This window comes from Coenobita brevimanus, chromosome 60 (assembly GCF_032717465.1).
Source record: "Coenobita brevimanus isolate Jiangsu-jjx chromosome 60, ASM3271746v2, whole genome shotgun sequence".
Taxonomy (NCBI): Eukaryota; Metazoa; Arthropoda; class Malacostraca; order Decapoda; family Coenobitidae; genus Coenobita; species Coenobita brevimanus.
Genome location: NC_137013.1, coordinates 27,311,291 through 27,334,629, shown reverse-complemented (window position 1 = coordinate 27,334,629; position 23,339 = coordinate 27,311,291). Strand labels below are relative to the sequence as shown.

The window sequence follows — 23,339 nt, the reverse complement described above, 5'->3', positions numbered from 1 at the left end:
TCATCTGCAAACAACAGTACAGGGAGTTTCCAAACACTATCCTCTCTCACCAGGGCCACTCCAACATCCACTACCCTACCTTGTACCTCTTTTATTACCCCATCCATGTACAGATTGAACAACCATGGAGACATGACACATCCCTGTCTCAACCCTACTTTCAAAGAGAAAAATTCACTTTTTTCACCATCCACATGCACTGCAGCCTTATCACCATCATACATACTCTTCACAGCATTCAACAACTTCCCATCTACTCCATATATTCTTAATACTTTCCACAATCCTTGTCTATCCACCCTGTCATATGCTTTCTCCAAATCCATGAAAGCCGCATACAACTTCTTTCCCTTCTCTAGAAACTTTTCCACTAAAGATCTAAAAATGAATATCTAATCTACACAACCTCTTCTCTTCCTAAAGCCTCCCTGTTCTTCTCCAACTGATTCCACTGTTCTTTCTCTGACTCTGTCAGTAAGTATCCTACCATACACTTTTCCTATTATACTAAGAAGACAAATGCCCCAATGATTACCACACACTTCTTTTTCCCCTTTTCCTTTGTACAAGGGAATAATTATACCTGACTTCCAATCCTCCGGACTCTACCTTCCTTCCAGGCCAATATACACATCTTCCACATCCATTCTCCTACTATCTCTCCCCCATGCTTCAGCATTTCACCACACACTCCATCAATTCCTGGGGCCTTCCCCAATTTAACTTTCTTTATTGCTTCCACAACTTTTATCCTACTGATTTCTTCCTGTCTTCTCACCTCCCTCCTTCTCCCAGCCATTCCTCAGCCACTTATACTCGCATTACTTCCATCCTGTATGTTCAAAAATTCCTTAAAGTGTTCTCTCCATCTGCTCACTTTTTCACCCTTCTCCACTAGTAATCTACTATTTTTATCTTTCACTCCCCTGCTAATCTCACTTCCACCTTGTCTTACTCTCTTCACCTCTTTCCAGAACATTTTCTTACAGTCCCTCCACTTTCACTCAAATTCCTTCCAATAAAATCCAAACTAAAAAAATTCAGCAGTAAACTAATTTTCGGAAGAGAACCTTACCAAAATCAATTAAATCAATGTAAAATATGTTTCCACTGATGAAGCTAGGTGCAGGGGTCAGCATGAGTATATGAGTTAAAAAAAAAACATGGTGAGAGTAGACAGATATAGGCAAGGAAATTACTGTGTCATATTTGGACAAAAGATAGGGAGGGAGGGAGGTGGAGGTAGGGTGGGGGGTCTCTGGTGGGGTTGAAGGGGGGGATGAGACACCCCCAGTGCTGGGGAGGTGGGGTGGGGGGTATTATGGTGGGAAAAAAACACACAAAGCAATCATAGCAGGGAAATTGCCATGTTATTTGATATAAAAGGGGGTGGAGGATGGTCATGGGGGGGATGAGTGGGCATGAGACACCCTCCATATGATGCAGATGTGGTATTGGTGAGAAATTTGGTTGGGAGGGGACAGAGAGGGCTGTATCCAATCAGCCAGAGGTGGGTGGAGAAGTGGCTGGGGGGGGATCCCCTGGTGAGGGGGTGGGATCTTCATTCCCACCATCACATCCCTTAGTTCTTATTCAGTTGGAACCATTTACATCATAAAAGGGGCTGGTTTAATGCTCAGCAGTTTTTGACAGACCTACGATCGTCAGTCATAGGACCCTACGTGACAAACTTGCAAACTGTTGATCATCAGTCATAGTACTTTAGGAGTTAAAGTAGCATTGTGTCTACATACATCCTGAATATTAACCCTTTGAATCATAGAACATACTATAATGTTTGTCTTTGCAGCCTTTTTTTGTTTTTTTTTTTTTTTTTTTTTTTTTTTTTTAAGCCAAGGAGAGCCCCATATTAATAAAAGGGTTGACTTAGGCTAAATCTAACTCCTCCAGTTCAGTAGGTCTTTCCCAGTCTGAATAAATGTCAAGAAATAAGAAGACTGTGAAGAAAAAGATGTCCTTAGGCTGAAGGGGGTTAACCCCTACACCGCGGGCATGTTTACTGATGTTTTGCGTGTGCCGCGGGGTTATTCGGGCTCCGACAGACTCTCAAAAAATATTTGCCAAAAATCAGTTATTAGTCCTAGAATATTAAAATTATATATGCTTATGCCACATACCTTCAGCTTTCTCCTGGAATGTTTGTTGAGCCTTCTTCAGTTACCGTAGGACTTGTGGAGACCTCTGAAGTTGGGTAACGAAGTCTCCACTTTACACTTCCCGACAACCCGTAATATGATTACCACAGCCAGATATTAACACTATAAACACTACTGTATGATTTTCAAGTAGTTTGGGATCCATACTCCAAAAAAAAAAAAAAACACTGTGAAAGCAATGAAAATTATGAGCGCGTCTGACCGCCGCACTTGCGCTAGTTTACTCTTGGTACTCTGTCATTTATTATTCATAAAACCCCTCACACTTTATATTTCTATTACTATATAACACTTATATATATCTGCAGTCTTTATCCATAAGTTTCCTTCAGTAGTATTAGTTTATTGTCACTGTAGGGATTCAATTTCTTTCAGTAAATACGTAGCATTCACTTTCTCGTCCTGTATACCAGCATTGAGAGTGAATGTCACTTTCATCTTCACTCTCATAACTCATAGTATTCAGACATGCTAAAGTGAAACTTTCACTTTCATTACTCCTAGGGTATATACTCGTATTCTTATAATACTAGGCCTACTCATTTACATTTCTTTTTACGTTCTCTATTTTATTTATGTTATTCACATTTCTATTTTATTTACACTGTGTTATGCACTGTCACTTGAAGTAACTTATAAAACTATTTTCCATTGTTCACGTATATTTACATTCATTACTTTCACATTATTTACACATTATTTACAATTACACTTGCACTGTTTTACTCAGTAGAAAGATCGTAGTCACTCTTTTATCAATTGTCAGCCCTTTACCTCTTTCCACTCGAGGTTTAGTAGGGGATAAAGGTCACAGGGCCCTTTGCATGAGGGTGAAAAAAGACCCTGAAGTCAGCAAGAGGATGAGCCGTACCTCCTCTTCGGAAGATGAGAGAGAACTGATAAAGGAGGGCCAGCCCGGGTTGAGGCCTACTTAGGGGTTATTCAGTACTACCAACGTAGCTCTTGAAACAGCTATGTATTTCACTGAAATGATTGGTAGGAAATCTAGACAATACATTATGAATTAGGTAGTCCCAGGTGAATGTAAATATCATTTAGGCTTCTCCCTTCCCTCCTTATATGTATATTTATTACGAAAATAGATTATATGGCATATTTCAAGGGGAAAAAAACAGCGAAAATTAGCGAACGAGTGCACGTGAGGTGTTGTCAGGTGATAATTACCCAATTCCAGGTGTATGGCACTCTCACTTACCTTATTTCTTTCTTGTATATATTATTTGGTATAAGAATAGGGCATAGGGCTTATTTCAATGGATGAAATCAGTGAAAAATTCCAGGGAAGATTTACTTAGCGTAGCACGGCCGGGCAGGTGAGAGGATAGTGTAATGGAGGGGGGGTAGGGAGGGGAGTCAAGAACGGGGAGAAATGGCTAAATTGTCAACAATGGATGGGAGTACTGATGAGATTAGGAGTGCTGACTAGTGTTGGACATTGGCAATACTGATAGATGATACAACCCCCCACTTGGAAGCCCGGGTGAATTCAAAATAACACAGAATCACAAAAGCGACGCCCCGCGGTATGATGCCTTGCTCCCAAGCGTCACGAAAGTGACGCCCCGCGGTTAAGGGGTTAAAGGAGGGCTGACTGTATTATAAAGTTTTATTTCATACTTCCTTTTTCAGTATTATTAACTGGATGAATTGTATAGTTTTAAATTTTCCATGTACAGATATTCCAACTGAATGTATACTGGCATGTATACTCCCAAGTGTCAAAGGTGCTGTGGCACATCCTAACCCATAGAATCTTTGTAACATAATTTTTACTTTATAGTTGGTTTAACAGATGATTTTATTCAGTTTATGGTAGGTTCTTTTAACTAAAGGGTTAGCTGTAGCCTTAATAGACCCATTCATTACATGAGGCATTTCAAAAGTCAAATAAAATCTGGTAGCAGCAGAAGTTACTAAAAAGGATCTCCCCAGTATTCAAGGGTTGAAGGCAATATCACATGAGAGATTTTCTGGCAGCATTTTTCTAAGCAACGTTGGGTCTGGTTAGTACTTGGATGGGTGACCGCCTGGGAACACCAGATGCTGTTGGTATCCCTACGTGTCAAGTGGGGTTGGTGGAGGATTAGTGCCCCTCCCTGTAAAAACAATTAACTCTAAGCCCTTGGCCACCCCATCTGGGATACATGGCGTCTGGCAGTGGATGAATGAATGAAAATTTTTCTGGGCAACTTCAGCCTAGTTGATGACCTTTTGGGGGGTTGCAGATCACTTTCCAGGCAACCGGTTGTAAAGGCATATATGACAGTATTTCTTTAGTCCAGTTACCCTGGAGATGCCATTTTTATTTTATGGTTGCCATCAGTTAATAATATTACTTGGGTAAGGGTGGATGTTTGAAGTGGGCTGGTTAATCTATCTATTGCCAGATGCCTTAATCCCTTATATGGGATGGCCACAAGCAAATCACCTCCATGTCACCCTGTCCCATGCCATTGCACTGACCGGCTCCCAGTTCACACACCCCTCTCTCATATACCTCTCCACTCCATCCCTCCATCTCATCCTTGGCCTTCCCCTCCCTCTCTCCCCCTCCACCTCACTCACATACACTCTCCTCATCAGTCTTTCACTCTCCATCCTTTCCACATGGCCAAACAACCTCAATATGTTTCTCCTAACGCTTTCTGTCACATCCACATCCACACCACAATGTTCCTTCACATCTTCATTTGTCACTCTGTCTCTCCATGTGACTTCACAGGCTCCTCTCAGATAACCCATTTCCACTGCTCTCACTCTTGACTTGTGTCCCTCCAGCAACGTCCAAGCTTCACTTCCATACGTTAGAGTTGGTATCACAATACCGTCATGTAATAACTTTTTCACTTCCATGCTCACTTCCGTAGTTCTTATCACCGCCTTCAAGGAACCAACAACCGTTCTACCTTGTTGTACCCTTTCAAGCACTTCATCCTCCAAACTTCCATCCTTACTCATCACACTACCCAAGTACAGTACCCTCGCCTCCAACACGTGTTAGTCCAGCACGATTCACGTCCAGCTCGGAGAGCAAATAATTAGTATTATTTAATACGATTTAATTACTGCAACACGAGTGTGTTAGCATAACGTGCACAGAGCTCCGAGAAGTGGGTGAAATCCGCAGAGTTCAACTCTAGCACGATCACCCCCAGTCCAACACGGTCATACTGGACATTCCCATGATGATGATAGCCAATGAAAACTTCTGATCAAGTAGCCTTCCCCGCCGGCTATCGTGACGTGATCGTGATGCCGCCCAATTAAAAACGCTTCTGGTGTCACGTGATGTTTTGTTTAAATTTCTCCCGCCACAGCGCCACTCAGTCGCATAATTCGCATTGGAAGGTGCTTTTTTCTTGCTGCATTTTCTGTCCTTGTTAATGCATTTTACCCTGCTCACAATGCCTAGGAAGCCTTCTGAGAACCCCAAGAAGCGTCGGCACCTCCCTCAGGCCACCAAGCTAGAAAGCATTGAGAGGAAGAAGAAAGGGGAGAGGAAAGTTGACATTGCCAAGGCCTACGACATGAGTGAAGCCAACGTGAGGACCATAATAAAAAACCAAGACAAGATCCTGGCAGCCGAAGGCACTTCATACCAGGTTTGCCGAGGATACGATGGTAAATCGGAATGATAACATGGTAAAATTGCTGACGATACCATGGGCATTTGGAATTCATCTGGATGGATTCCTGCCGAGGATACGACGGGCAAAACAGTGTGACCAAAACCCAGGCGACTCGACAGAGAATGTATCGTACTACAGCATTGAACATTTAGCCTGACACTGAATACATATTAATATTTTAGAATAAATATCAATCGTTTTGAAACCCTTCTCATCGGCGTGTGTACCAGTTTATAAACAAAGGTGCTTCTCCTTATTCTCTACCGAGTCAGCGACAGCGATCACTTTCTACAGTTACGAGACGGGGCTCTGGCAACAGTGTGAGAAGCATGCTCTTTGCCGAGGATTACAGAGTGCTAGGACAGGCAGAAGCAGGACCTTCCATGGCTGTGGACGAAGATAGTGATTCTGAGTGTGATTTCGAAGGATTTATGAGGGAGTTGAGGAGGAGCAACAGCCATTACCCGCTAGTGATGCCAGCAGCCATCCTCCGGGGATCCAGTAGGACTACCGACAGCCTTGGATACCACCTTCCATTCCCAGCAAGCCCACCAACACTATCCTAAAAGGTTAGTTATCATTCATAGCACAGTACCATTTATTATAATTACAATAGTACCAATATATGTATAGGTATATGGTAGGTGTTTAGGGTGACTTTTCCTAGGGTTGCTGACATAATTCATTTTTCCCCATAAGCACTGTTGTTAGTCCAACACGTTTTTGGTCCAACACGTGACCCATGCATGACAATACAGTATTACCGTGTTGGACACGAGGGTACTGTACTTAAACGTACTCACATTTTCCATTTCCTCATCATCCAAACTCACTGTACATTCACTGACTTCACCTCTCTCAAAAACCATAACTTTACTCTTCCCTACATTCACCTTTAGATTCCGTTTCTTACACACTCTCCCAAACTCATCCACCAAACCTTGCAGCTCCCCTTCGTCTGCACGTAACAACACAGTATCATCTGCAAACAACAGTACAGGGAATTTCCAAACACTGCTCTCTCTCATTAGGGTCACTCCAGCATCCACTGCCCTACCTTGTATCTCTTTAACCCCTACACTGCGGGCATGTTTACCAATGTTTTGCGTGTGCCGCGGGGTTATTCGGGCTCCAACAGACTTTCAAAAAATATTTTGCCAAAAATCAGTTATTAGTCCTAGAATATTAAAATTACATATGCTTATGGCACATACCTTCAGCTTTCTCCTGGAATGTTTGTTGAGCCTTCGTCGGTTACCGTAGGACTTGTAGAGACCTCTGAAGTTGGGTAACGAAGTCTCCACTTTACACTTCCCGACAACCCGTAATATGATTACCACAGCCAGATATTAACACTATAAACACTACTGTATGATTTTCAAGTAGTTTGGGATCCATACTCCAAAAAAAAAAAACACTGTGAAAGCAATGAAAATTACGAGCCCGTCTGACCGTCGCACTTGCGCTAGTTCGCTCTTGGTACTCTGTCATTTATTATTCATAAAACCCCTCACACTTTATATTTCTATTACTATATAACACTTATATATATCTACAGTCTTTATCCATAAGTTTCCTTCAGTAGTATTAGTTTATTGTCACTGTAGGGATTCAATTTCTTTCCGTAAAATATGTAGCATTCACTTTCTCGTCCTGTATACTAGCATTGAGAGTGAATGTCACTTTCACTTTCACAACTCATAGTATTCAGACATGCTAGAGTGAAACTTTCACTTTCATTACTCCTAGGGTATATACTCGTATTCTTATAATACTACTCATTTACATTTCTACTGTATTTACTTTCTCTATTTTATTTACGTTATGTACATTTCTATTTTATTTACACTGTGTTATGCACTGTCACTTGAAGTAACTTATAAAACTATTTTCCACTGTTCACGTATATTTACATTCATTACTTTCACTTGCTGTTTACACATTATTTACAATTCCACTTGCACTGTTTTACTCAATAGAAAGATTGTAGTCACTCTTTTATCGATTGTCAGCCCTTTACCTCTTTCCACATGAGGTTTAGTAGGGGGTAAAGGTCACAGGGCCCTTTGCGTGGGGGTGAAAAGTCCCTGAAGCTAGCAAGAGCGAACTGATGTACCTCCACGTTAGAAGATGAGAGTGAACTGATAAGGGTGGGCCGGGGTGGTGGCCTACCTAAGGAAATTCATTACTACCAAAGTTAGCCTCTTGAAATAGCTATATATAGCAGTGAAATGATTGGCAGGAAATCTAGACAATACATTATGAATTAGGTAGTTCCAGGTGAATGTAAATATCACTTAGGCTTCTCTCTTCCCTCCTTATATGTATATTTATTACGAAAATAGATTATACGGCATATTTTAAGGGGAAATAAACAGCGAAAATTAGCGAACTAGTGCACGTGAGGTGTTGTCAGGTGATAATTAGCCAATTCCAGGTGTATGGCACTCTCACTTACCTTATTTCTTTCTTGTATATATTATTTGGTATAAGAATAGGGCATAGGGCTTATTTCAATGGATGAAATCAGTGAAAAATTCCAGGGAAGATTTACTTAGTGTAGCACAGCCGGGCAGGCAAGAGGATAGGGTAATGGAGGAGGGGTAGGGAGGGGAGTCAAGAACGGGGAGAAATGGCTAAATTGTCAACAGTGGATAGGAGTACAGATGAGATTAGGAGTGCTGACTAGTGTTGGACATTGGCAGTACTGATAGATGATACAAGCCCCCACTTGGAAGCCCGGGTGAATTCAAAATAACACAGAATCACAAAAGCGACGCCCCGCAGTATGATCCCTTGCTCCCAAGCGTCACGAAAGTAACGCCCCGCGGTTAAAGGGTTAATAACCCCATCCATATACAGATTGAACAACCATAGAGACATGACACGTCCCTGCTTCAACCCAACCTTCAAATAGAAAAACTCACTCAGTTCACTATCCACATGCACTGCAGCCTTAGCACCCTCATACATACTCTTCACAGCATTCAACAACTTCACATCTACTCCATATATTCTTAATACCTTCCACAATCCTTGTCTATCCACCCTGTCATATGCTCTCTCCAAATCCGTGAAGGCACATACAACTTCATTCCCTTCTCTAGAAACTTTTCCACTAATGATCTAAGAATGAATATCTGATCTACACAACCTCCTCCCTTCTTAAAGTCTCCCTGTTCTTCCCCAACTAACTCCTCTGTTATTTCCTTAACCCTGTCAGTAAGTATCGCACCATATACTTTTCCTATCATACTAAGAAGACAAATGCCCCTATGATTACCACATACTTCTTTTTCCCCTTTCCCCTTGTACAAAGGAATAATTATACCTGACTTCCAATCCTCTGGGACTCTACCTTCCTCCCAGGCCAAGCCAGTCTGCACATCTTCCACATCCATTCTACTACTATCTCTCCCCCATGCTTCAGCATTTCACCACACACTCCATCAGTTCCTGGGGCTTTCCCCATTTTGACTTTCTTCACTGCTTCCACAACTTCCATCCTTCTGATTTCTTCATGTCTTCTCACCTCCCTCCTCCCAGCCATTCCCCAGCCACTTATACTTGCATTACTTTCATTCTTTATGTTCAACAATTCATTAAAGTGTTCTCTCCATCAGCTCACTTTTTCTCCCTCCTGAATTTTTTTTTTTCACTCCCCTACTCACTTTATTGCCACCCTGTCTGACTCTCTTTACCTCTTTCCAGATCATTTTTTTACATTCCCTCCACTTGACACTCAAATTCCTTCCAAATTCCTCATCCACTCTCTTCTTAATCTCTTTTACAAATCTTCTCACCTCTGTTCCTTTCTGCATATAACTCTCTCTTCCGTCTCTCAACTTCTGCCACGCCCCTATTTCTCGTCCAGTCACTATATGCTTTTTTCTTTTGTGCCACAGCCTGTCTTACCTTTTCATTCCACCATGCTGTTCTTTGCACCCCTTTTCGTATTCTCTTCACCCCACACACCACCCCACAAGCTGCACATATTTCTTCTGTGAATATCTTGCACACACCTTCCATGTCCCCCATCTGCTCCAATTCATATTTACCCAATCTTTCCTCCACTTCTCTCTTATATTCTGCCTCTTTCTCATCCTCTTGTAACCTTTCCACTCTCCTTGTATATACTCCTTCCTCCTGTCCTTCCCTTCTTCTATTTCTCCATTTTACTTGGACCTTGATTCTGACCACCACCAAAAAAGTCCACTCCCCCAACCTCTATATGGTTTTGCATCCATTACACATCTTTACATCCTTGCATCCACACACACATAATCAATCATTGCCTTCCTTTCATTCGGTTCACCATCCACCCATCTCATCACTTGCCATGTATACATGTGGATCATTTTGTGCCTGAAGAGGGTATTGGTTACCACCAACCCCTTCCTGGCACAAAAGTCCACTAAAGCACTGCCAATCTCATCTATCTGAGCAGGCACACCCCACTGACCAACTACTTCATCCACCATTGCATTCCTTACTTTACCATTCATATTGCCAGTCAAAAACACACTCTCATTCCTTTGAAACATTTCCATGCACACTTCCACATTTGTCCAGAATTCTTCTCTCACTCTGCTTGCACAGTCTTGCGATGACACATACACACACACAATCGGCTGGATAATAATATGCCTTAATAAACCTCTTCATTACGAGATGCCATTCTTAAGTTGAAAATAATTATCTGAGAGCAAGAATGAGCAATGCAGGGATATCTCCTGGATTCGTATTGCCTTAGTTCCTTCAGTCTGGGTGATGTAATTTTTAGATTATTCTGGCTACATCCAGATTATTTACCTTAGGCAGGGCCTCATGTACATAGGGGGTTTATTAACCCCTAACAGGCAAGCAACTTTACATAACATCCCTGAGTGAGGAGGCGGGCGTCATTACTTAGTATCTGGCCATTTTCTCTCTTAATTTATTGTTGAAATTGGGTGATATGGCATCCTTGTTACCTACTGTCCTGTCCTCTACCCACCCAAGCCTTGAAGCAAGCAAAATAGAATATACGTACATAAATTGTAGTGTTATAATTATTTAAGTAAAAGAGTTTTATTGTTGTAAGTGTTCAAGTAAAATAGAAAACATATACATAATACGATTTTGAAGACACTGAAGAGTGTAAAGAATGCATAAATGATAAACTTAGTGTTCAGTGATGAAGAAAAAGAAAATGAGCGAAGAGTCCTCTAGCCTTGCCCCAGACGTGCCTGGTGATAAGCTGCCTGCCCGTGCTCGTCCCACACTCTTTCCCTCGATCTTCTACAAGCCAGCAGAGACATTACTACATAACACCTCTTACCGTTGTTTTTCATCCATTTTCATCGATTTATGCATGTTTGGGCCTATTATTTGATAGTTTATTTTTCCAAAAATATGCTGCCCTATATGGTCTTATAACTGATAAGTCACATTCATAATGGGTTAAGTCTATCATTATCCAAACCAGTTTGAAAAGTCTCTAATTGAATAAAATCATTAGCAACAGTGCAGTACACTGAACACATATGTTATTTTTTCTACCATCTGACAATTTTATTCAGTCTCAGAAACTTTTACAGTTGGAGAGGTTTGATGCAGCTTGCATTAACAGCTGTACTACTAGATGTCTCTCAAAAACTGAATAAAAATTCTCCAGGGTTAGCAAAAATTAAACAAAAAATATCATGAGACTCAAGGATGAAAGTAGCAACTGTAGATTTAAAAGCGAGGACTGACTATACCCAGGCTTTAGAGTAGCTGCAGTGCATCCTTACACACTACTTGTTCCTCCTGCAGTGTTCTTGAAGCACGTGGACACATGGCTCTCGGTTTTGCTGCCAAGGATACGACCCCTGCTGTATGAGAATGGTGGTCCTATCATCTCTGTACAGGTGAGAGGAAATATGATGATGTTAATGATGGATGAATGAAAGAAAGGTAGAGGTGATGGAGGATTGAGAAAAAGGCTGCAGCAATAATAGATGAATGAAGGAAAGGTGATAATGATGAAGGATTGATAGAAAGGTATGGTGATGATGACTGAATGAATGCTGTTCTTTTTCCCTGCTGGTATTATATAATTTTATCCATCTTTGAAAAGACCACAAGGATGGAAGTGGTTAATGTCAGCTGTATGTAACTCTTCCAGGTTTAAAAGTTTCTCTTTAGCATAATAGTCATTCATAGGTAGCAGAAATAAAATTGAAAAGCCATCAACACGTGGAAGAGGTTAAAATAAAGTGCTAGCGGCCAATCCCATCCTACCCTGTGAGATGCTGGGGAACAAGGCTACTTTAGTTTAGAACATTTAATTTCTTGTGTATAAGGTAATCTTTTATATTTTATTCTTGTCACCAGTAGATAATTTTGATAAACTTAGGAGAGTCATTGAGTAGTAAAGATGTTAGAAACAACGTTCATTAACTCATTTGCTATAAGAGATCTCTTAGCAGAATAAAAAACAAAGTCATAAATACAGATGGTATCAAAACGCTGAAAAGAAGAACCCTTTCAGCCGGAGGAAGTCATTTGTCATGTGAGACTTTTATGGGCTGAAATGCCATGTGTCATGTGAGACTTTTCTGTCCTGAGGTTAAATAGAGCCATCAGTAATCGTTTCAATACCAGGAGTCTTTGTGGCTTAATAAAATCATCCACAATACAGATACCGTGTAGCCCACCTCTCAAGTCTGTTTTTGTCATAATCAGGTTGAGAATGAGTATGGTGGTGGGCCATGTGACTTTCAGTACACCACCCATCTTCGTGACCAGTTCCGCCACTACCTGGGACCTTCAGTCGTGCTTTTCACCGTCGACTCCTCTGGCTCACACAACCTACGCTGCGGCAAGATCCCGGAAGTGTATGCAACAGTTGACTTTGGTTTAGGTAAGGCTGTACAGATAGTATTATATGAGGAGAATGTATTAGAAGGAACTTTTTCCATACATTTATTACAGTACAGTCTTCATACCACATGAGATAGGTTATGCAGAACCTTGTGCAAAATCAGTTCCACACTTAAACATGACATATATTTACATGTAAAATAGGGAGTTAGGTTCTACAAGCCCCATAATTATAAACATTAAAGATAGGTTATTACAAATATGTATTAAGATAGGTTATTACAAATATGTATGTCTTAAGACACCTAAGACAGTGTGTTTACATGCGATCTTGCTGAATGGACACATCAGTGCATCCTAATCTACCCTACCTCACTAGTTTTGTCTCCTACTGCTCCCTATAATTTTAACCACCAAGGATTACCACTAAGCCTTGTGAAAGTCCCCAATACCAAGCAAGCAAAAAAAACTAACCTAATCAACACGTGAATAATTGCTGCCCAGCATCACGCGTTTTTCACCATAAATCACTTTCGGTGCTCACATTTAAAAAAAAAAAAAAAAAAAAGGGTGAAACCATTATTGAAAGTATAGGTGGTAGGTAGGGGCGCCCACCATCCATTTACTCGATGTAGAGCTGCTTTGAGTGTCTGCATTTTCCTGTCTTCCTTCCTCTGCTGTCTTTCTTTCCTTCATTCTTTCCTCTTCCTTCTGCCCACAGATGACATTACACTCCCTCTTCTGCCTTTCTATCCTTAACCCTTTCCTCTTCTTTCTGCCTATGGGTGACTACACGGAGTGACAAGGCAAATGGTTTCCTGTACACCAGAAAACCATTCACTGCGTTGGGTGGCAACGATATAACCAGATTATGGCGCCTGGTGGTTTAGTGGGTAATTAAGGCACTCCAGTCAGATTGAGCCTGTGTAAGGGTATCTCCAAGGGGTGATTGGGGTTTATTGCTCATGTGATGTCACGCAGGGATGAGTGAGGCTGGTCACTTTCATAGTAAACGTCAGGACCAACTTGCCTAGCCACAGGCTCTTATGCTTCTCATGGGGAAATATAGGATTGAATGATGGATGGATCATTAGTTATCAGCAGTAAAGGAAAAATATATACAGGAAAAGTCCTCCAGTCTGACCACCAGTAATCTTAAAATCCCAATACAGTAATCTTCCCAATATCCGATGTAATGCAGCCAAAGGCATGTTCAGAAGTGGGTTTGTCCGGATACTGGGACCCTGCCACCTAGACTGGTACTTATGGACCCTAACCCAGCCTAACTCTGAAAGCCATCTAAATAACTCCCTACCAGACATGCATAGCACCTATTTAAGACCCTATTAACACAAATAAGGGACATAAAGCATGAAATAAATGAAAAGGAACCAGAGAATGAGGAATTAGAAGTGAGTATGGAAAATATTTAGCAGTGTACAGGGTACTTACAGCACGTCCGTGGCCGTTACGAAGATTAACCCGCCTCCTCTAAGGCTCTGGCAGTGGTGAAAATGCTCTTGAAGCACCTACAGTAATCCAGTGTTGTGCTGCACTTAATTCTTTGCACTGTGAGTTATAATTGTTTAACACTGCACATTCTGTTCTTAATTGTGCAACGCCAGTTTCAACCGCCAGTTTGCACTCCGAACTTAATCCTTTGCACACTAAATTCTAATTTATTAACACTGCACAACACTGTAAATTCCCATGTGGTCTGGTGGCGAAGTATTGCAGTTTATTCACTGTTTATTCACAAAAACGAGCACATGCGGCATCCACTGCGATGAGCATCTAGTCAGGATGGTAGTTAGGCAGTAACTGGGGAGGGGAGGAAGGAAGGGACCGCGGGTAAACACAGTACAGCTGTTCAGCACAGTGCACAAGGTCAAATTATGAGTGGGGGGGGGGGAAATAAGATTTTTTTTTTTTTTTTTTTTGGGGGGGGGATTATTTACTTTTTTTTGGCCATTTTTGGGTTCCAAAGGCCCAGACCCAAAATGTCCTGTTATTGGGCATCTGGATATTAGAAAGGTTACTTCTGAATTTTTCAAGGCAAAAATTTTCTAATTTTTCTGGGCCTTTTAAAAGTTTTTCTTGGCCTTATCTAAGGATTTATCTGGCTTGTACTTGCTTTTGGACTTGGATGTACCTGCCTGCAACTATTCATCTACACTTCTATGCATTTCTGGTGAGTAAAACAATAACCCTTACCATTTTAAGTAATTATTTAACGATCATGTACATTCACGATCACAAATTTCTGTTCAGGGGTGCCCCCTTCATACCCCTATATACCCAGGGAAGATGGGAGGGGAGGGCAAAACGAGCTCCACCTGCCTCTACCCCAGCTCCCAACCCTCCCCCATACTCCTACCCAACCCAGCCCCCCACCCATCATTCTTAACTGACAGTTACATCTCAAGCTGATCTCATACTTTGCACTCGTCACATTACTAATACACAAACATAAAGCACTAGGATATGTAAAAAGTATATAATCTAACTATTAACATGCTGTAGCAGGAAATTAATGCATTATGACGTTGACAGTAAAACAAAAACGTTAACATCATGCATTGGGTGCTTGCCTGCGCTTGTGTGCGTGCATGTCTGTGAGTGTGTGTGTGTGCATTTACCTAATTGTATTTACCTAATTGTGATGTACAGGAAATGAGCTACGCTCATGGGGTCCCGTCTCTGTTTCTCAATAAATCAAATTTAGCTTTAAACTTGTTCAATTTTTTAGACTGGACAATCACTTTGTCCAGGCTATTCCACAGGTCTATACATCTCTGAGGAAAACTATATTTCTTGATATCCTTCAAGCAGCTTGGCTTTTTCAATTTCTTTCCGTCTCCTGTTGTTACTCTCATATCCCATACAAACAGATCTTCTCTGTCAATTTTATCTACTCCCATCATTGTCCTGAACTCTGCAATCATGTTGCCCGTCTTTCTCCTGTCCTCTAAGGAAGGCAAATCCAGCTTTTCCAGCCTCTCTCTGTATGACAGATCTGCCAGACTGGGGACCATCTTGGTTACTGTTCTTTGTATTCTCTCAGTCTTGTTTATATCTTTCTTTTTGTGTCGGGACCACACTACTGCTGCATATTCTAACCTGGGGCAGATCCTGGCTACTGTCAATTTTTTCATCATCTCCTCATCCATATAATGAAATGCTACTTTTATATTAGTCAAGAGATTATATGTCTCTCTAACTGACTTGTTAATATGTTTTTCAGGGGACAAACTAGCCTAGACTAGCACTCCCAAATCTTTCTCTTCTCTCGCTTTTGTGATTGGTTCATTATCCATCAAATAATTCAGTGATGGTCTCATGGTACTGTACTTTTACCCATTTCCAATATTTTACATTTCTTTGCATTAAATTTCACTTCCCACATCTGGCTCCAATCATGTATCCTATCCAGATCCTCCTGCAGCATTTTACAATCCTCCTCAACCTCTACCTTCCTCAAGATCTTTGCATCATCAGCAAACAGACTTGCATAACTGTTCACTCCATCTACCATATCATTTATGTAAATCAGGAACATTACTGGCACCAACACCGAGCCCTGTGGGACTCCACTTGTTACTTCCATCCATCCAGACATCCTGTCCTTTAGTACTGTCCTCATTTGTCTGTCTCTCAAAAAGTCTCTCATCCATTCCAGGAGGTTTCCCTTCAGTCCTCCTATATGCTCTAGTGTCCACATTACAGTAAGACCTCACTATAACGGACTAATTGAGGCCCAAACCATTCCGAAAAATGCAAAATTCCGATAGAAGCGACATTCGGACTTCCCCCTGCTAATCTGGACTTTTTCCGAAATATCAGACATTAGTCCAGATTGCATGAAGGTTTTTAAACTATTTTGGCTACCATTGCAGTATTGTACTGTGTTATAACTTCACGACATTAATCAAATGGTATAATAATACTGTACTGTTCTCTGATAAACATGCCTTTTATTTACCTTAATGTGGTGAACATAGCTGAAGTGGTCAGGCAGTTCGAACTGCTTCAGGCTTTATCAGACTTTTTCCAATACATTGGAATTTAGTCCAGTAGCTCCAAGAGTCCAATAAAAGCAAATTCCAGACTATTGAAGTCTGTTATATTGAGGTTTTACTGTAGTCCCTTATGGGGTACCTTGTCGAAGGCCATCTCCAAAGCTAGATACACACAGTCCACCCAACCGTCTCTCTCCAGTAGCACGGCAGTCGCTCGAGTAAAAGCTCAACAAGGTGGAAACACATGACCTTCCACTTCTGAATCCAAACTGACTTTCAGCCAAAATATTCATCTCTTCCAGATACTTTATCCATCTATCTTTCAGGATTCTCTCGCACAAATCTGCGACCTTGCTGGTTAGGGACACTGGTCTATAATTCAGGGGTTCTTCCCTGTTTCCTCCCTTATAAATTGGTACCAAATTTGTCCTCTTCCATTCTTGAGGCATTTTCCCCTCTTCCAGAGGGGTACTGAGAAGCAGAGAATCTTTAGTCATGGACGTAGCAGATAAGAAAAAATGAGTAATAATTTCATGAGTAAAAGAAAAACCTATGACAGTAATATCAGAAAGAGAAAGAGAAGAACTGAGTAAGAGATTGAAGAAGTGTTTAGGTTAGGAAAGTATGAGGAAGGAGGGACGAGGCCATTGAAGGTAAAGTTTAAGTCCCAGGCAACAGTAAATGAAATCATCAATAGAACATGGAATTTATCAGACAAGGAAGAGTTAAAAAATGTTTGGATATGGAGAGATGCAGATGAGGAAGAAAGAGCTAATATAAAGGAGTTAGTAAAGGAAGCAAAGGTAAGAAACGAACAGAGACCGGAGGAAGAGAAGACAGTGTTTTATTGGAGAGTCATGGATCAGAAATTAAGGAACTGGTACTGACGGAGTGAAGGAGAGAAGAGGGTATAAAAAAGAGCAAAAATAATTTGAAGGTGGCTTATACTAATGTTCTATCTATCTATCTATCTATTGCCAGACGCCTCAATCCCGTTTGGGGTGGCTACAAACAAATTACCTCCAAGTTGCCCTGTCCCCCGCCATTTCACTGCCCTGTTCCCAACTCACACCCCCCTTTCTCATATACCTCTCCACCCCATCCCTCCATCTCATCCTTGGCCTCCCCCTTCCTCTTCCCCCCTCCACCTCACTCACATACACTCTCTTCGTCAGTCTTTCACCCTCCATCCTCTCCACATGGCCAAACCACCTCAGTGTGTTCCTCATAAAGCTTCCTATCACATCCACATCCACACCACAACGCTCCTTTATATCCTCATTCGTCAGCCTGTCTCTCCATGTGACTCCACAGGCTCCTCTTAAATAACCCATTTCCACTGCTCTCACTCTTGACTTGTGTCCTTCCAACAACGTCCAAGCTTCACTTCCATACGTTAGAGTTGGTATCACAATACTGTCATGTAGTAAGTTTTTCACTTCCATGCTCACTTCCCTGTTTGTTATCACTGCTTTCAAAGAACCAGCAACCTTTCTTCCCTGCTGTACCCTTTCAAGCACTTCACCATCCAAACCTCCATCCTTACTCATCACACTACCCAAGTACTTAAACGTACTCACATTTTCCAATTCCTCACCATCCAACCTCGCTGTACATTCACTGACTTCACCTCTCTCAAAGACCATCACTTTACTCTTCTCTACATTCACCTTTAGATTCCGTTTCTTACACACTCTCCCAAACTCATCCACCAAGCCTTGCAGCTCCCCTTCGTCTTCACTCAACAACACAGTATCATCTGCAAACAACAGTACAGGGAGTTTCCAAACACTATCCTCTCTCACCAGGGCCACTCCAACATCCACTACCCTACCTTGTACCTCTTTTATTACCCCATCCATGTACAGATTGAACAACCATGGAGACATGACACATCCCTGTTTCAACCCAACTTTCAAAGAGAAAAATTCACTTAGTTCACCATCCACATGCGCTGCAGCCTTATCACCATCGTACATACTCTTCACAGCATTCAGCAACTTCCCATCTACTCCATATATTCTTAACACTTTCCACAATCCTTGTCTATCCACCCTGTCATATGCTTTCTCCAAATCCATGAAAGCCGCATACAACTTCTTTCCCTTCTCTAGAAACTTTTCCACTAAAGATCTAAGAATGAATATCTGATCTGCATAACCTCCTCCCTTCCTAAAACCTCCCTGTTCTTCTCCAACTAATTTCTCTGTTCTTTCTCTGACTCTGTCAGTAAGTATCCTACCATACACTTTTCCTATTATACTAAGAAGACAAATGCCCCTATGATTACCACACACTTCTTTTTCCCCTTTTCCTTTGTACAAGGGAATAATTATACCTGACTTCCAATCCTCCGGGACTCTACCTTCCTTCCAGGCCAATCTGCACATCTTCCACATCCATTCTACTACTATCTCTCCCCCATGCTTCAGCATTTCACCACACATTCCATCAATTCTTGGGGCTTTCCCTGATTTAACTTTCTTCATTGCTTCCACAACTTCTATCCTACTGATTTCTTCCAGTCTTCTCACCTCTCTCCTTCTCCCAGCCATTCCCCAGCCACTTATACTCGCATTACTTCCATCCTCTATGTTCAAAAATTCCTTAAAGTGTTCTCTCCATCTGCTCACTTTTTCTCCCTTCTCCACTAGTAATCTACCATTTTTATCTTTCACTCCCCTGCTAACTTCACTTCCACCCTGTCTTACTCTTTTCACCTCTTTCCAGAACATTTTCTTACAGTCCCTCCACTTTACACTCAGATTCCTTCCAAATTCCTCATCCACTCTCTTCTTACTCTCTCATACTAATCTTTTGACCTCTTTCTTTCTATATATAACTCTCTCTTCCGCCTCTCAACTTCTTCCACGCCCCTATTTCTCATCCATTCATTGTATGCTTTCTTCTTTTGTGCCACAGCCTGTCTCACCTCTTCAGTCCACCACGCTGTTCCTTGCACCCCCCTCTGTCTTCTCTTCCTTCCACACACCACATCACATGCTGCACATATTTCTTCTGTAAATATCTTACACACACCTTCCACGTCTCCCATCTGCTCCAATTCATATTTGCCCAATTGTTCCTCCACTTCTTTCTTATACTCTGCCTTTTTCTCATCCTCTTGTAACCTTTCCACTCTCCTTGCAACTACTCCTTCCTCTCGTCTTTCCCTTTTTCTGTTCCTCCATCTTACTTCAATCCTAATTCTGGCCACCACCAAGTAGTGGTCAGAAAGTCCACTCCCCCAACCTCTATAAGCTCTTGCATCCATCACACATCTTCGCATTCTTTCATCCACACACACATAATCAATCATTGCCTTCCTTTCATTCAGTTCACCACCCACCCTTCTCATCACTCGCCATGTATACAAGTGGATCATTTTATGCCTGAAGAGGGTATTGGGTATCACCAACCCCCTCCCAGCACAAATGTCCACTAATGCACTTCCATTCTCATCTATCTCATCAGGCACACCCCACTCACCAACTATTCCATCCACCTTCACATTCCCAACTTTACCATTAATATCACCGATCAAAAACACTCTCTCATTCCTTCCAAACTTTTCCATGCAAACTTCTACATTTGTCCAGAACTCTTCTCTCACTCTTCTAGCACGATCTTGCGTTGACGCATACACACACGAACAGCCGGAGAGAGAGGACGTCCCAGGCATCGCTCCTGACCTTGAGTAGTTTCAGGAATTTTGTCTGTCCTGTCTCCTAGGGTCTTTCTTTAAATTTAAAATAATGAAAGTTGGTAGACTACCAAAAATGTAAAGATTTGTTGGCAATAGTATACATGAATGTTTGTGGCTTATTGGTAACAGCTGTTTAGGTACTTGATCGGTACGTTAAAGATGGCCGAAAATGTAAACAATGAGGGAATGGAATTTCAAGGATTTGATGCTAATACTAATGCCATGGACCTAGTGAAAACATTAATTATGAGGATTAGTGAACTCGAAAAAAAAGTAGAGAATCTAGTGATAAAGGATGTGTCAGGAAATACGGAAACCACCATACAGAGTCTAATCCAGTCCAACGAAACAGCCAATGAAGAGATTAAGAATTTGAAGCGGGAAAATGTTGAACTGAGAAGGTGAGTAATGTACTAGAAGAACACAAGGCAAAGTGGACACACGTAGAGGAAGAACAGAAAGAAGTGGTCAGCTTAAGAGAGATCATCCAGGAAGAAAGGGAAATGAACAAGAAAGAAATGGAAGAAAATGTAGTGAAAATACTGAAGAAAAATGAGAAAATAGTTAGAGAAACTGTAGAAAGGAACAGATGTGTGATAGTATTTGGAAACAGGGAAGAAGAAGAAAAGGTTAGGTTCGCAAGACTCGAGAGAGACACGAACATGGTGAGAGGAATATTAGGCAAGATTGACCCCGAAGGAAACAAGTGGGTAAAAGAAATTGAGGAAGTAAGGAGGATAGGGCCTTATAAGAAAGGGGAAACAAGACCAATGAGAGTCAAGTTTACATCAGAAAGTGTAATAAATGAGATACTTAAAGTGACCTGGAAATTAAGCAAAGAGGCGGGGATGGAAAATATTATAATAAGAAAAGATCTGAATGAAGAAGAAAGAGAAGCTTTAAAATCATTAAAGGAAGAAGTAAAGGAAAAAAATGATAAGAGGACAGAGGAAGAACGTAATACTTTTTTTTGGAGAGTATTGGATATGAAAGTAAGGAAATGGTATTTAAGGAAATAGAAGTGAAGGAAATTAGGGGGGATGGTTGTGAAAGATCAGAAGTTGAGGAAGTGGTACGGACAGAGAGTAGGAGAGAAGAGGGTATTAATAATGTCAAAAATAATTTGAAGGTAATATATATACTAATGTTGATGGTTTCATATCGACAAGGATCGAAATTAATGATTTCTTGAGAGAACATGAACCTGATGTCATGTGCTTTGTAGAGACCAAATTAAGAGAAGATATTGATGTTCATTTGGGAGATGGTAAATACAAACTGTGGAGAAAAGACAGAAAAGAAAAAAAGGGAGGAGGAGTGATGATAGCAGTGAAGAACAACATAAATGTAGATACTGTGGATATGGGAGAAGGCAGGGCTGAAGTGATATATATGAAATTAGAAACTGGAGAGAATGTTAAGAGAGATATGGCGGTAGTGTATGTTCCCCCAAAGACGAGAGCATGGAAGGATGACGAATACCATGAGATGTTGTCAGATATGGCTAGCTACTTGCAAAAAATAATTGAGAAAAGCAATAATATAATTTTGGTGGGTGACTTTAATTGTAAAGAGGTGAACTGGGAGGAATGGTACTCGGAGGCGGCGAGGATTCGTGGGGTACTATGTTATTAAATATAATAATGAATAATGTGATGACGCAGTGGGTCAAAGAAGAGACACGGTTTCGAGGTGAGGACACACCAGCAAGGTTAGATTTACTGTTCACCAAAGAACCTGATGTAATAGAATCATTGGAATATCTCTGTCCTTTGGGAAAAAGTGATCACGTGGTCATTGAGTTCCAGATGTTAATAGGAAACGTCGAGCCAAGAGACGAGCTTCATAGACAGGGAAGATACAACTTTGGCAAAGCAAATTTTACAGGATTGAGAAACTTTTTGAAAATGCGGATTGGAGAAAATTCAGAGAAACAAGAGAGATACAGAGGAAGTGGGATATCTTTCTAGACCTCTATAATTTGGGAGTGGAAAAATTTGTACCAAGAGTAAGAGGGAAAGAAAACAGGAAAAAGGAGTGGTTTAATAGAAGGTGTATGATAGCCAAAAAAGAGAGAGATAAGGCGTGGAACAATTGGAGAAAGAGAGGTAACGACAGAACAAAGGAAGAATATAAAAGAACAAGAAACGAATACACAAGAATACGTAGGGAAGAAGAAAGGAATTTTGAAAAAGGTATAATTGACAAATGCAAGGATGAACCCAAACTGTTTTATAGATTTGTTAATGGCAAACTGAAACAAAGGAAGGAATCACCAAGCTGAAAGTAGATGGAGAGGTCTTTAATGATGCGGCAATGCAAGCAGAAATAATGAACAAACGTTTCCAGTCAGTTTTTACTAAAGAAAAGGAGCTTGTGGAAGGGGAGGGAGTGATTAGAAATGTTCCGGTGATGAAAGATATAAAAGTGGAGGTGCAGGAAGTGTATAAATTACTGGAAACTCAAGATGTAAGGAAAGCCCCAGGACCTGATGGAATTTCTAATTGGGTACTGAAGGAATGCAGAGAACAACTGGCGGATAAAATTCACAGCTTAATTGTATGCTCACTGGAAGAGGGGAAAGTGCCAAAAGAATGGAAGAGGGCAAATGTGGTACCAATTTACAAGGGAGGAAACAGGGAAGAACCCCTGAATTATAGACCAGTGTCTCTAACCAGCATGGTCGCAAAATTGTGTGAGAGAATCCTGAAAGACAGATGGATAAAATATCTGGAAGAGATGAATATTTTGGCTGAATGTCAGTTTGGATTCAGAAGTGGAAGGTCATGTGTTTAAAACTTGTTGAGCTTTTACTCAAGAGCGATTGATGTGGTACAGGAGAGAGATGGTTGGGTGGATTGTGTGTACTTAGACTTAGAGAAGGCCTTTGACAAGGTACCTCATAAGAGACTAATGTGGAAACTAGAATATATAGGAGGAC

The 23,339-nt window shown here is 41.1% G+C and overlaps 1 protein-coding gene across 1 annotated transcript in view; it reads left to right on the top strand.

The window, feature by feature from the left end:
- LOC145403335 (beta-galactosidase-like) overlaps positions 1-23,339 on the top strand; it is a 415,229-nt gene that overhangs the window by 254,052 nt on the left and 137,838 nt on the right. The window contains exons 5-6 of the mRNA XM_080275127.1: positions 11,624-11,718; positions 12,536-12,713. Of these exons, the coding sequence (XP_080131253.1) occupies positions 11,624-11,718; positions 12,536-12,713 (273 nt within the window). The remainder of the gene's footprint in view (positions 1-11,623; positions 11,719-12,535; positions 12,714-23,339) is intronic.